Raw genomic sequence first — 15,111 nt, forward strand, 5'->3', positions numbered from 1 at the left:
TTTATATTCCACAAGAGTAAATTTTCGAGTACTTTTTTCTTAATGTATCTGTATACACAGGAGAAACTACATACTATGTTCGAATAAGTTATTTATTTTAAATGTTTAACAAGTATTTATATACCCGCAAATCACAAATTCGTTATAAAAATCAAATTTATACTTTGAATCCTCTGGTAAGCATTTTAACCAAGCATATTAAATTCAAACAGAAATTCGCTTTCATTACCACATAGAGACGAGTCAATTTTTTTATTAAAATTTTATATTTTTGTGTAAAGAGAATAAAACTAAAAATTCTAATTTTGAATAATAATGAGCTTTTCTCAACTTTGTGACAGAATATTTTAAGATATTATCAAGAAAATATACTTTTTATTGAAGACAATCATTATTTCAAAGAACAGAAGTAAATTGGGAAATCGCTTTTCTTAGAATGATATTTTTCTGTATGTAATATTCTTTATAATTATGTACGCGGAGGAAAAAAATATTGGTTAAATCAACATGACAGAATTAAAAGCATTTCAGTTAGAAGAAACAGAATTTCTAGTTCTTATGAACCAAATTCGGTTCCCGAGCAACAGAAATCCTATTTCCTTCAACTAAAGCATATTCAGTTCGCCATCGGTTAATTCAACCAATCTTTTTTTTTCGTGTATAGTCGGTAGCAGAGGGACAGCGATATTTTCTTCCCGATAAGCTGCGGAAAACGCATTGTTCGACGCAAGTTTATTTATCGGCAATTATTAAAAACAAATTCTCTCCTGCTGGGTGCGGATATGTTGCGAAAAAAAAGAAACAAAAGGTTGCAACCTTTTCGCCATTGACTACACTACTGTGTGCCATCGACGATCGACGATCGAATGGCAAAAAAATATTGAAGAAAAAACATGCCTTTAAAACGAGAACATCCGGGAACATAGAATTGTCCTTCGTATTTTTATTACTTCCAAGCTTAAAAATAATTGTTGTACGATGTGGTATTCACGGGTGAAGGGCTCGCGACTGTGTTCCATGTAAACGATCCGCGTTTAGGAGAGTGAGTCGATTAATTCGGACATAATTTGACTTGTTTGGTTAAAGGGAAAAAAGTAATGAACACCGACGTCGCATTGATTGCCATTCGTTATGAGCGCGACACGAGGGATCAACGAGCATCGTCGGGCGGAATCGATGGAAAACAGTGACGGAGAAAATTCGATCGGGACTGTACGCTGTGACATGACGAGCCCGGTATCGCGTTTTATATCGAGTGGCAGCGTACCAACGACATCCCGCGTTTTCAACCGTCGTGTCAATGGGCCTGCATCTTGAATCGGCGTTCACTTCGTCGCAGCCGATAGTAATAGCAGTACGTTTTTCACGCGACGGTCGAGCACAATAGCATCAATCGCGTCGGCACGGCGAAATTTCACGCGCTCGCTAAAGTGTGCAATTTACAGCGGGATGGAGAGGTGCAGCCTCTCGCTCGAATATCCTCTCGCGATATCCTCTCACAATATCCGGCTGCCGTATAACGTACATTGGACGCGTATTATTACGATGCCAGAGTGAATATTGTCCGATAAAGCGGAGACGCGCGCGTATTTCGTAAATTCGACAACATCACCTTTCAGAGTTGCATTTAGGGTGACCAATTTTTCATCGACAAATTTCGGGGTATCAACTTTAAAGGATCGGGACACAAAAATATCAGGTTTTTTTCATTGGTTACAAAATACCTTTCAATATTAACGTATAAACATATCTCTTCTCTTGGTTATTATACATATACAGATATATCTTGACATATTAATTTTTTGAATAGGTTAAATAAATTAGATACACGTGGGTTAAATAAATTAGATACACGTGAGTTGCATGGAGTAGGTAGGCAAGTAACATATTTATCCATTATTATGTCAATTTATTGGTTATTATATGTTATTTATTATTAGGTTATTATTAGGTCAATATCAAAAAACAGAACGTAGCCTTTTATTATTTTTTTATATAAATTATTGGTTTAAAATTAGATTGATAAAATTCTTGAAATAAATTCAAAGAACAATCAGCATAACATGTACTCTTATTACACAAATAATAAGTAATAATAAAATTTTATGTCATTTATTTTACGTCATGTGACAAATCAAGACAAATGACACTAAATGCCGAAAATCGGGATGCCTCGCAAAATTCGGGGCGACTGGTCACCCTAATTCCACTTCAAAACGTTCTTTTCGATGAAAATTTTACTGAAAACTCATAGTAATATATTTAATATATATTGCGGATTTTCAAAATATTCGAATATATTAAAGTCTATCTTAAAGTAGGAACAATTTAATATAGAAAATGCGACCTATATGAGCTTAAAATGGAGCCAATTGATAAGTCAATCAACAGTTAATTCATCTGAAAATGGAGAAATGATAATTTAATATCATCTCAATTTGAAGTTGAAGGATAGTTTGAACAAGAAAGGTAGATTCACCGCATACGTTCGAGAAAGGATAATTCAGCGCGTGCATGATTTGTTTGAAACAACGAGATCCTCCCATGAATTACCGAATTTGGCAGTCGCAAAATCACGATTTGGCGAGGTCGTACTCTCTTCACATTAGATTATAGGTTCTCAGTGAAATTTTCCTCAAAAGGGATGTTTCGGTACGAAACCCAAGTTTATAAAAGCGGTACGGATTTCAGCAATCGCGATTTGAGGATAATTCCCGGCAACTACGGATCTTGTTTCGGATATTTCGCCGCGCAGTTGCATCCACCTCAGATGTTTCGCTCCCGCGAAATCTCTATGACGCCGTAATGGTGATCCGCGTAAAATCGTATATTCCTCGATGCTGTAAGCTCTCGCCATAATACACCTCTCGTCCGTTGCCTATTCGGCGAGGCTGTTGCAGGAAGCGACCTGCACGACGCGCGGCCACCGCTTTTTCCTCGACGTCCGGCGTTTCCCCAGCGAACAGGCTGCCTTCTCGCATGCTACGATATATTCTTCGTTGTGCACAGCAAATCTGACGGGATATTATTTCCGGTCGGCGATTTCCATCTGGAGAAGATACTGCGTCGTCGTTCGAAAAAGATCTTTATCGTAAGACGTAGACAGGACACGGTCTTCTAGCTTCGACGTCTATCTTCGAGGACTCGTTGCATTATCCTTCCGAGCCTCCGACGTCGATACGATTAAGACGAAGTCGCAAGACGAGTCGGTAGAACGGCACTTTATCCCAAAGTCGCAACGAGCCGTGCCGGTTTAAGCGGGATTCGCGGAGGGCGCAACAGTTTGTTGGCTTTTCCCTTCGGTCCTTCCAGCCTGGAACTCGGAGTCCCACGTGTCTGTGATATTCGCCATGTATGCGCGCCTAGATACCTGTACATGTGCGTGTGTGCGTGTATTCAGTGAGCAACCGGAAACGGAGGTCGGTGGATGGTAGATGGCACGGTTATGGAGGCAGCGAGCTTCTCTTAGCCCGACTCGAAACGAGGTGCTCCATTTAGCCGGAGTTTACACGATATAGCACGAGTTAGCTCTTCTTTCCTTCGTTCTTAGCGCACTTATCGCAATACACTCTTTCCGCGAGGAAAAAGGTCTTTCCTCCTCGTCGCCTCCTGCTTCCGGTCGAGAGGTCGGTCGAGTACGATGCTCTCTCGCGCACATCCCGTGAGCGCTTATTACTCCGACGGGGATGAAGCAGCAGCAATAACGCGAACTGCGGGCGCGCAAAGATTGACATTTTCCTCGCACAAAAGTGTGAGAGACGAGTGTGAGGTCCTCTCTCTTTCCTATCGACTACGTGCGACAACCCCGAGAATGGGCGTTCTCAAAGGGGAAACTTTTCGGAGTGATCCTTTAGTACATGTCGCGTTGCTAGTAGAGGGATAAAACATACAGACAGACAGATAGACAGACGGACAGAAGACGGACAGCACGAATTGAGGACGCGAGTCGTAGTAGAAATCCCGCGGCAAATAATGAGGGCTAATTGCTGGATGCCAATGCATACGCGTTAGATTCGTAGGTGAAGCTAATTTTGAACAGGTGGTTGCCGTTCCGCGTAGAAGCGCTCGCGCGCGTTATATTGCCCGTCATTATGCGAATGCATTGTGCGTGCAAACGCGCCGCGCAGACGCGCATACCGCGCGGTGCGGTGCGGCGCAGTACGGGATTCCATTGTACGTGATTGCATTGTGAATCACCATCGACCTGAATGAGAATCCGCCCGATTGACACGTGCTCGACCCGTCGTCTTGTTCGTCCGCGCTTTGTGCTTTACGCGCCAAAATTATAAAATAAACGCCCGCTAATGAAGCAATTGCACGCGATAATAAATCCGCTTTTGCTCGCGACAAGTTTTTGATCCTGACTGTCGCGAGATTTTTTACCTCGTCTCGCTGGACTTTGAATTTAGCACTTTCCATCAACGAGAGGATCCAATCAAACGTCGTTTCGCGCCTTAATCCCCTGTAGTTAATTTTTCATTTCAGTAATTATACGAAGGACAGTCGCGTTGGAATTCGGTCGAGACGAGGTGCCATTTCGTTGCCTGTTCGTTCGCTCTCTATAAATTTCTTGGAGTGAAGTTTCAATGAAAAACTAGAACGAGTCACTTGAATTCGAGCGATTTTTTATTCATGTAGAGTATAAGTTTTGCGAATTGTCCGTGAATATTCCCATTCGAAATTGAAGACTACATTTGATATACATACTTTGTTTGCCATCTTTTTTCTCACGTGGGATACTCAGATATAAATCCAGAGCTAGATTTGAGTTCTTTTTATTTCAATCGCATAATATATGTAACATGACATTTGTAATCACAATTTAACTGAAAAAAATCACATCTACTCCATCACATCTAAATCTGAGTATCTCGCCTAAGTCTCAAGTAACAACTATTAGCATTGTTCACGGAGTCAGGATCTACCCTAAAGCTGGAGTGAAACATTCGCTTTTGCGATCTCGAGTGGCAGTGTTTTCGCTTCGAGTTAAAATACTACCTCTTTTCATTCAGTTTCCGACGAGATTCCACTCCAACAAACTTGGAGAGAGTATCTTGGATAGTAAATACGTTGACTCACGAAGAGAGTCCCCGCGTGGGTTCTATTGACATGTAGTAGCGCGCATATTTCTCTTAAACGTTTCTCTCTCCCTCCTCTCTCTCTCTTTCTTTCTTCCTTCCCGTCGAAAGGTCTGGATATTCGGAGATTTCTGGTGCTCCGTGTGGCTGGCGGTCGACGTTTGGATGTGCACCGCGTCGATATTGAATTTATGCGCCATCAGCTTGGATAGGTACTTGGCTGTGACCAGGCCGGTCAGTTATCCTCAGGCAAGTACCATTCAGTGCCTACCTGCGTGAGAACGATTATCCCGGCGAGCTCGGCGTGCGTTACACAATCGATCGATTCGTCCAGGTCGGCGCGTTCATACATGACGCAACTATCTGTCGATACAGATATCCCGCGCGATGCGAGCGTATTTCCGATCGAGGCACGAGACACGAAGCAGAAGCAACGTTCCAATCACAATGTTACATCCGCTTGTTGACTTTCAATTTGTCTCGAAAATTCGTTCTATTCGAAATCTTCTGTGCGTCACGCTCAGTTTCAAAGCCGATTTTTCTTATTAATTGTCCAAGTTATTAGATTTGTTTGAAATTGTTGAAAAATTTAATTGCCTACGTTTATTGAAAAATCGCACGAGTCGGTAATAGCGATAGGCGCGGCTTTGTCCTTCGTCAAGGTAAATCTGCATATCGGAAAACCAGCAGAGCATCGAAGCGAAACGCCGAGCTAAAACGCTGATAAGTCGACAGTATCTATTTGTATCATGATCGCATGCCTACGTGACTCTTCGCGGGAGCCGCTCATTAATCTGCTCTCCTTTCGTTTCCGTAAATCCAGCTTATGTCGACGAAGAGGGCCAGGCTGCTGGTGGCGGCCGTTTGGGTCCTAAGCTTCGTCATCTGCTTCCCGCCTCTGGTGGGCTGGAAGGACAAACGGGTACGTAACCGCGGCTAATCCGCTCCGTTGTTACGAGAGTTGATTTTTAGTCATTCGTTGTCGAGTCTCTCCCGCCTGTCCGGCTCGATAACCGGGTCATTTCTTTCTTTTCCACACGTTTCATCACCCACACTTTCCCTCCCTTTCTCTCTCTTTCTCTCTTTCTCTCTTTGTTTCTCTTTATCCACCTGTCTGTCTATCTCTCTGTTTTCACAGTCGCATCCCACGTACAACGTGACGTTCCCGCTGTACAGCCCGTCCAACACTACCACTATTCTCGTGCCGGTCAAGCCGTGTCCATGGATTTGCGAGTTGACCAACGACGCCGGCTACGTCGTCTACAGGTAGGTCTCCCGAGGTCGTCCTCCCAGCGTCTCGTCTAACGAAATTTGTTGGACGTATCACGACACACGCGAGATAGAAAAAGCGCGCGTGCGCTCAAGCTCTCTCACCATCGTGCTTTACACGTCGGGGCAAATTGGCTTCCCGCATGCTATCGCACACTCTCAATGGTAACGACCGACCCAGCGACGGCGAGAGATGCGCGTAGAATTTGCCGTTCTCCCTCGTTCTCCTACTCGTTAATAAATTATTGTGCGATTTCATCCGCGCGGGTCTCACGTTTCGTGGCCTCGATGTTTTCGTGTCGAGATTAAACCCCCGTGATTAATCACTGCGGTATACACCGTCGAAATAATCCGCGCGGTCAAATAACGTACGCTCTCGCGAAACAAGGACAGAACATTATAAGTAAAGATAAGTACCAATACCGGGACACTAATAACATTGGTACCTAACTCTGGACATCTTTATTATTTTCTAAATACGAATTTAAACTTTTGATGTAGAATATATGTATTTATATTGTCTATCACTCTCTCCCTTCCCCAACTCTATCCCTGTCTCTCTCTGTTGCAAAACTATGCAAAATTTAGTCCAGATTGATCAAAGGGGTTAATAGGGAATATACAGACAGACATTCGATTTTATATACATACACGGAAAAAACAATTCCATTGGTGCAACCGAATTTCCGGTTTCCTCAAGGATCAGACGAAAACTCAGCTGCAGGAACAGAAAAATTCATTTATGAGACTTCTGTATAATCAATTTTTCTCAGTTGTCTCAACCGAGTTGTAATATCACTGAATGTTCGGACGAATATTTTTGGTTGCGACAACAGAAATATTAGTTTATATAACAGAGAGGTATCGCTTCTGATCACCTAATTTTCAGTTGGTTCCCATTCGGTTGCACCAAGCAAGATTTTTTTTCTGTGCATATATAGATATGTTGGAAGTTTAAATATTCGTATTTTTAAAGACCAAACCAATAAAAATGTCCAGAGTTACTATCGTTATTAGTGTTCAGCTATTGGTGCTTTTGCCGCAACTCGAAATTCCGCGTCGTTCAGGCCGCGCCGGTAATAACTGTTTCTATTTCCATGTTGTTATCGTATTACGTGCATGCATCAATCAAGACGCTCCATATGCATGCATGCATGCACAGTTCGTTGGCGGTCAATAAGTTAATAAATCGTTAACGCACTCGAGCGTGCGTCCGAATGCGTTTCGAGTGCTCGGCCGCCGCCATCGCCGCCGCAGCGCTCGATCGCATCTTCTCGGCCTCGTTTGTTAAATCCCGCCTGTCGAATTAATATTCGGTGGTCTGCGTCGAATTGCGCGCGGCCCGAGCACTGTCCGATACACACGAGACGAACGGGGGCGCGGGTTCGTCGCCGCGGGAAACGAGAAACCGCGGTCAGGGTGACGCGCGGTCAGGATGTTGGAGAAACCACGTTGGCTCCACATCACGCTCTTTTCTCTGTCGCAGCGCTCTAGGCTCCTTCTATATACCGATGCTGGTGATGATGTTTTTTTATTGGCGGATCTACAACGCCGCGGTCTCTACGACGAAGGCGATTAATCAAGGCTTCCGGACAACAAAGGCCTCGAAAATGCTCGGCACCAGGTAAACCCTGAACCCTAAAAATAGACAGCTGTCCATTTTCCTTCCCGAAATTCCCGTCCCATGATCGTCGTGGCGAATTTTTATGAAGATCTTCGGAATTGCTTTTTTTGGAATTTTTATTTCAAAATTTATTCTAGAATTTTTAAAGTTCCTATTAAATGATTCTTATTTTATATTACTTTTTTTGTCTTATCGATTCCTTTCAACGTCTCTCTGCGTTTATAAATGATTAGCGTGCAATGTCGATAGTCAGATTGGTTATGCCCCGTTATTATATCGTTATTTTCGTGGCTAATATCGCGCGTAAGAGTTCACACTTAAAACGTGCCATACCACCGTGCTTCGCTCCCTTCTGTCTGTGAACTCGCGATTGAACTTTCCTTTCGCGCGCGAGGAGGCCTCTTTATGCCGCGGGAGCTTTGTTATGCTTCTCCAGAGCGAACATAATGGAGCACCTACGTAAGAGCGCGACTCGTTCCTATTCTTAGGTGCAGATTCGACGAACAAAGACTGACCTTAAGAATACACCGCGGCCGCGGTAGCCTCCAGAACGGAAGCAATAACGGCAACTCGAGGAGCCCGGACTCGAGCAGCCGCTGCTCCGTCAAACGGGAGAAGATCAAGATCTCGGTCTCCTACCCCAGCTCCGAGACGCTCAACACCAAGTGCAACACCCTCGAGAGGACGCCGTCGAGGTGTTCGCAAATCTCGGTGCATTACAGCAACGGGCAGACGCAAACGCAGCTTTGTCCAGTCTCGCGTAACACGCATCTGAAGGTGAGTTGGGTCTCAAGAAGTGGAGCTTTCGCATCGCCCGAGCGATAATTAATCCTTTGACGACAGAATCTCCTTCCTCGTGCTTCTCTCACTGAAAAATTACGGAAATTCTTCAAAGGTAAAACTAAAGGATCGTGGCGCATCTGAATCAGCATAGTGACATTAATTATTAATCAGTATATAATCGAGTGCAAGTTTGACTGATAATTCATTGTATTAATCGATAATTAAAATTTGCTTTAAAATTTGTTTGTAATTTTGTATATAACGATTGATTAATTTTGACTGTTAATTTGCCGATTATTTTAGAACATTTCAATCGGTCGCCACTGATCCGACTTTTGACACGACTGGCTGATTTCGACATGACCTCTCTTATAATTTCTGCGACGAGTGCTTAGAGACTCAGAAGTCGCGCGAATCATTCCGTCTGCAAATTAGAATTGTACATTCATGAGAAACTCGCGAGATTTCTTTTTTCGAAAGGCCATTATCAAAAGTAATCAAAGCGAGCGAATTCCTTCACACATTGCGTCGGCGACATTTCGCAATCCGAAGGGGTTTTGAAGCACAACATGCGCTTTGTTTATCGACAATCGAGCGGTGGGGACTGTTTTGCAAAACGAAACGAATCAAGGGTTATCAGTTTTTGTTCGGCAAAGCCGAGGTACTCGTTTGATCGGACGCTATCGGGCCGTATAAACGCACCATTTCTCCCCTTCCTGCCGTTGTTTTGTTTTCACGCCAACCTCCGAGCTTTTATTTGCCATCTAAATCGTCGATCGTGATTATTCTGCCGCGTATGAGCACGCGGATTTACAGGCGGACATAACGCGAAGCAGGATATTGCACACGCATCCATTTTCTTTTTATGTTGCATATGATCGTTGATATCGCGCGATTACGTGACGGGATCACATGTGACGTTTCAGTATATCTTTTCATTTCAACGTGTAACACAAAAATTATAGGCATACGATTTTTCGCTTCTGACGTCATCGAAGACAATCGACGAGCGAACAGTTAGTGCTGTTAAATACGCATAATTCTTCCTCTGATCCCGAGAAAACTTTCACTCGCCCGTGATCGTGCGTCTTGCACTTCGATCTCGCTTTTGAGGAAATGCAAGACCCGAGATTTCCGATCGACGCCTTCTGACGCCGCCGCTGATCGTGACGCGCGTCTTTTCGACGATAGTAGCCCGTCGTTCGTCATGTGGGAACGGCCGTTTTATAGCGCCCCGTAAATCCCGCGCGAAAGTGAATACGTATTTTATAGACCCGCGCGCGCGATGTGTGCAGCGTGTGGGTCGTCGTAAAGGCCAGCTTGTTAAATTCTCTTCCAGGTCGGCGGTGTCAATAGGATCGGCAGCAGCAAGAGACTGAGCAGACGGAGCAGCTGCGAGAGTCAGGTGACTGGCGACGAGCTGTCGCTGCGCGAGATAACGCCGAGCTGCGAGGAGAAGCCGAGGGTGATGAAGATGGGGAAGAGGAACATAAAGGCCCAAGTGCGTTCATATCAGCCAGTCAGTGCCACTTTGATACCTCAGCTCGGGCTGTCGAGCCTATTTCTCGCGCGTATGAGAACGAACGAGCAATGCCGGAAGCCGCGTAAAAGACTCATGAACGTTGTGACTGACCAGCGAACGGTATCTGGGACGCAATGATGAAAGAACTCGTGATAGAGGTGGTGTTAGCTCTTCCCAGAGGATCATAGTAGAACTATCCAGAATTTCTCGTAAAATCCGGAGAACACAGGACTATAGGAATCGATCTTAGAACCTGTGGTTGTCACATGGAAAAACCAGCATGATTGGCTGACATCTAAATCTGGTTAGTATAACCAGATTTGTGTGGGCCAACCATACTGTTTCCATGCAGTTTAGATCCAGAACTCGAAAGGCGTTGTCGTGGTGTTTTTAGGACTTTATAAGAAATTTTCTATGATATCTTGGGGAGCAAAAGGTTAAACTAACGTGGCATGAATAGACTCGTCGAATGTCTTTAGTCTCCTAAGTAAGATTCATTGATTGAGGTCGTGCGACTTGATGAATGTGAAATTTCTATGGGAATTAATTTTTGTCTCAGATGAGAGTCGATGAGAATTAATGTCGCGGTGACACACATACACACACCTCAGTGAAAATTAATCTAACTTGCGAAAATAATGATGGCAATAGTTCCGATGAAATATCTAGCGAACGAGAGATCACGAGAGGTCGTGTGCGCAGGTGAAGAGGTTTCGCATGGAGACGAAGGCGGCGAAGACGTTGGGCATCATCGTCGGCGGTTTTATCGTGTGCTGGCTGCCCTTCTTCACCATGTACGTGGTGCGCGCGTTCTGCCCGAACTGCATCCATCCAACCGTCTTCAGCGTTTTGTTTTGGCTAGGATACTGCAATTCCGCGATCAACCCTTGCATCTACGCTCTCTTCAGCAAGGACTTCCGCTTCGCCTTCAAGAGGATTATCTGCAAGTGTTTCTGCAAGCGACGCGCCAACACCCTGCGACGTGGCAGCGACGGCAGTCAATTGGCAATGAGGTCAGTGTTTTCCCTTACAATTCTTCGTGAAACACGCGCGCGCGATAATTGCGCGAACGTTCTTTCGGGAACGATCCTACCTGGATCTCTCGGAGAACGAAGCACGATTCGGATCTGCGCGAAGCGATTTCAAAGTCGAGCTCCAGCACGCTCCGCAAGCGTGCCTCCCGCAAATTTTCGAAACCCCAAGATCGCTTAATCCTCCTACTCCAATTTGCTCAGGGAATTACGAGATTCGCGCGAATAAGCTTGAACAACGTAGGAAAGATCAAAGTAACGCAGCGGAGGGACGAGAACACGCGAGAGAGAAAGATAGAGAGAGAGAGAAAGAGGGCGAGAAAAAGAGAAAGAGAACTCGTTCGCTTCGCCGCCGAGGTGGGAAGCATGATGTAACTAATGAACAGAATCCAATTAGCTGGGCGGAATCGCGTTAACCACTTCGGAATCGAGTCGCGGGACAATCGCGGGCGTCTCTCACGGGCATGGTCCTTTGTGTGTTCTCCGCAGGAACGAGCGTAGTCCGAGCTACTCGATCCGCGCGCCTCAGCAGGGGATCTCCATCGACGACTCGGACCTCGATCCGGCGTCGGATCCGACCCACTCGCAGAGCGAGTCCAGATGATCGTAGCACGTGCGGCCCGGCGCGCAGTGCGTCGTCTTCAACTCCAGGTCCTCCAAGGCGAGGATCTTCTCCTTCTGACGGCGGCGGTGCCGCGGGTCGGACGCCCGGGCTCACGTCGTCGGACTGTCGCGTCGCGCGGCGTCGTCACGCGGACCACCCGCCGACGCCCTCGGAGTGCCAACGTTAGACCATCCGGCCGCACGTCCCGCGCCGATCACAGACTGACCGACACGTCGCGCGCGTCCGCGTTTCGCGACGAACACGCCGCGACTTGGACGCTGCTCCGGGAAACACGATCATCCCTGCGGTTGTCGCGAATGCGCGCGAGGGATCGAAGTGGACGAGCGAGCGGCGGGCGACTCGTTCAGCTCTCCTGTTATTCCGTTATCCGTTGAAGAAAGTCAGCGAGTAGCTCGCCATTCGACTCGGCTCACCCTCGCGTCCACCTCCGGCCGATAAGCTCGACGTGGTGACCGTCGGCGGGGACACCGACCTTCGCCCGAAACACGGAGTGTGCCAAAGTGTGCGCGGCCTTTTTCCGTGGAATTGAATCCCGGCGCGTCCAGCTGGGAACGCGGCAAGCTTCTTCGTCGCGCGTATGGGCGCGATCGTCGTGAGGAAATTCGTGGGAAGAAGTCAACGAGGAAACGGAGGAGAAAAACGACTTCCAGCCCCGCAAGAGAGACGCGAATCTCATCACGCGCGCGCGCGCTTCTCGCGAAACCGTTTTCGCGGTGCTTCGCTTCGATTTGTACGTCGGCTACGTTAAGAGCTTATGAAGAACGGTCTTTCGTCTTTCGCGAGTGACCACCGTCTGGTGAATTATAGCGAGCCCCATCGTCAAGTTACACTTCAATGTCACGTGAATCCCGCGCGTATCGCCGCGGAGTAATTGCTCGTTCGTTCACCATCACCTCGAAACGATGATTCGAACGATGCGCACACTATCGCGGTGAAACAACCCACCATTGACATCCCCTTAGTCATTCCCGAGTTGAAAATTTAATCCTACTTTCGACCTTAATATTCCATTTAACATTTCCACTTTAATACTCTGAAGCGTATATCAATCTCTTTCAATTCTATTAACCTGCTAACTTTGCCGAGAGGTCTCTTAGGTTTTCCCTATAAAACTCACGGGTAATATTTTGTACGTTTTCTGTCATTTAGAGGCGCTTAGTAGGACTTCCATGTGTATTAAATACGCACTGATCTCTCAGAACATACAGATGTCAAAAAGTTCATGTCGAAAGTGGGACTAAAATTTCGACTTGGGTTGATTCTAGAAAATTGAGTCTGGAAGAAAAAAAGAGACTGGTTTTTCTAGCAACCAATATTGCAGTTAGATTTCTTGTTTGTATTCGGAAAGAGAGGTTCACAACTAAAACTAAAGGTAAACAACTGCCGTTGGTCGCCAGAAAATCCAGATTCTTGTAGAGCGTCAATGACTCAGGGGGGTCAATAATTGAATACCAATAATTGGATGTTTCTATCCACATTCTATCTACATTCGTCTCGCGACTGATCGCGCACCTCTTTCCACCTCCGATCAGAACAGCCAGAATCCCCGATCGCTCGCTTTCCTCTCACGCAAGCCCACCACCACTTCGCGATTGCTCCATTTATCCCAAAATCACGATGATTCATGGAGCCGCGTGTCGTATTTGATCTCCGCGTCCTCTTAACGCCAACTTCGACGGGATAAACGGTCGACCGGTCACTCCTAGACTAACTCCGACATCGGTGGTCGTTGTGTCGGTCGTGTCGTGGCCCTTTAACCATGACACGTTTCGCGTCGCCGTTAATGAAGACTCACGCTAGGAGACCCGAAGTCATCGACGCTCGATAATGATCCATCCGAATGCACCGGCACCGCCATCGCTCTCGGCGATCGAAGAGAGACGTGTTCGAGAGACGCGGGTATAACGAGCGCCACAGCAGGTCTATGTACATATCGGTATCTATGTGTACGCAATAACACGCTAAGTATGTCGTTATCTTCTACATAAACCGATGTTTTCGCGCGCACACTCGTATAAGTCGGCGTTTCTCCTCTTCCTTTCTCCTCATCGTCCTCCTCCTTCTTCTCCTCCTCTACCTGCTATTGCTGTTTTTCCTTCTTCTAGAATTCTCTCTCTTTCTCTTCTCCTCCATCCCGCCTTCTTTCCCTCTCTATTTCTTTCTCTGTTTCCTCAGCCTCCTCCGGCTTGCTACTTTCCGCATTCGCGTGATTTTCCAAGACACAGCTGGAACGTGGCTACGACTCTCGGAGATGCCGTTAATCCTCCACGTTTTTTTTTCTACGTAAGCCCGCGACTGTGTATAAAGGACATCATGTCACGTCGTTGTATTACATACACCGCGCGCGTGTACGCAACACATGTTATTACACGGCACAAAACAAAGCAATACGCGCCGAGCAGCGACACGATTATATTCCGACGCTCGCGTGCTGAAGGACTCATCATCCCCCTTTTAGATCGTTGCCCTTTAGCTAGGTTTCTATTTCGGCGAGAGGGGGCGGCGAGACGGCCGATCGACTTCAATGCGTGATTCGTGTATTATGTGATATGTATATCGTATAAATACGTAAGAAACACACGGATGAGAATAAAATATGTGAATACGTACGAACAGAGCTGTGAGCCCTCGTTATCCACGTTTCGTCCAGGTCAAGGAGGTCAACGGGAGAAGAACGCTTTCGAGATACGTACACCGCAGATGACAGTGACTTCCCTTTGTTGCAGTGTCAATTATACAGCAACAGGTAATTATAATCTAACTTCTGTCAATTGTTCTCGCTTACGCATACGTGACACGCTTTGACGAGTACAGCGGCTTGTAAAACGGTTCAGGTCCAACGAAGTTTGGAATTCACGAAACTGTCAAAATTGACAGTCATTACCGACGGATTTGCAGGATAATAATGTATAATTAATAACATAATCAGAATTGACAGTTGCGATTGGTAAATCCCGTTAAAATGACAAATCAAATTAATTAAAGTTGATAGAAAGGGGCATAAGCCGTTTTGCAACCCACTACACATAAAGATTTATTACAGCGGGGTACATGATTTCGAGATGAGAAAGTCTAGCACTTGGCTCGCTTAGATCGCACTGCTGATGTCGTCGTAAAAAAAGCATTTTCGAACGTTATGAGTGGGGAGTCGCGCGAGTGGGAATTTAATTTGCCGGTAA

The 15,111-nt window shown here is 45.9% G+C and overlaps 1 protein-coding gene across 3 annotated transcripts in view; it reads left to right on the forward strand.

Moving 5' to 3' along the window:
• The window catches only part of LOC116848238 (octopamine receptor Oamb), a 72,702-nt gene extending 57,728 nt beyond the window's left edge, over positions 1–14,974 (forward strand). For 2 of the 3 annotated variants that reach the window (XM_032824123.1, XM_032824121.1), the window contains exons 3-10: positions 5,190–5,327; positions 5,902–6,000; positions 6,217–6,344; positions 7,834–7,971; positions 8,460–8,748; positions 10,094–10,255; positions 10,946–11,289; positions 11,797–14,974. In XM_032824123.1, coding sequence (XP_032680014.1) covers positions 5,190–5,327; positions 5,902–6,000; positions 6,217–6,344; positions 7,834–7,971; positions 8,460–8,748; positions 10,094–10,255; positions 10,946–11,289; positions 11,797–11,911 — 1,413 coding nt within the window. In that variant the 3' untranslated portion in view covers positions 11,912–14,974. The remainder of the gene's footprint in view (positions 1–5,189; positions 5,328–5,901; positions 6,001–6,216; positions 6,345–7,833; positions 7,972–8,459; positions 8,749–10,093; positions 10,256–10,945; positions 11,290–11,796) is intronic. The other variant, XM_032824124.1, reaches the window with a different exon arrangement.
• The last annotated feature ends 137 nt before the right edge of the window (positions 14,975–15,111 follow it).

The sequence above is a fragment of the Odontomachus brunneus genome, unplaced genomic scaffold, assembly GCF_010583005.1.
Source record: "Odontomachus brunneus isolate Ranch 3 - 2012 unplaced genomic scaffold, Obru_v1 Obru_scaffold_092, whole genome shotgun sequence".
Taxonomy (NCBI): Eukaryota; Metazoa; Arthropoda; class Insecta; order Hymenoptera; family Formicidae; genus Odontomachus; species Odontomachus brunneus.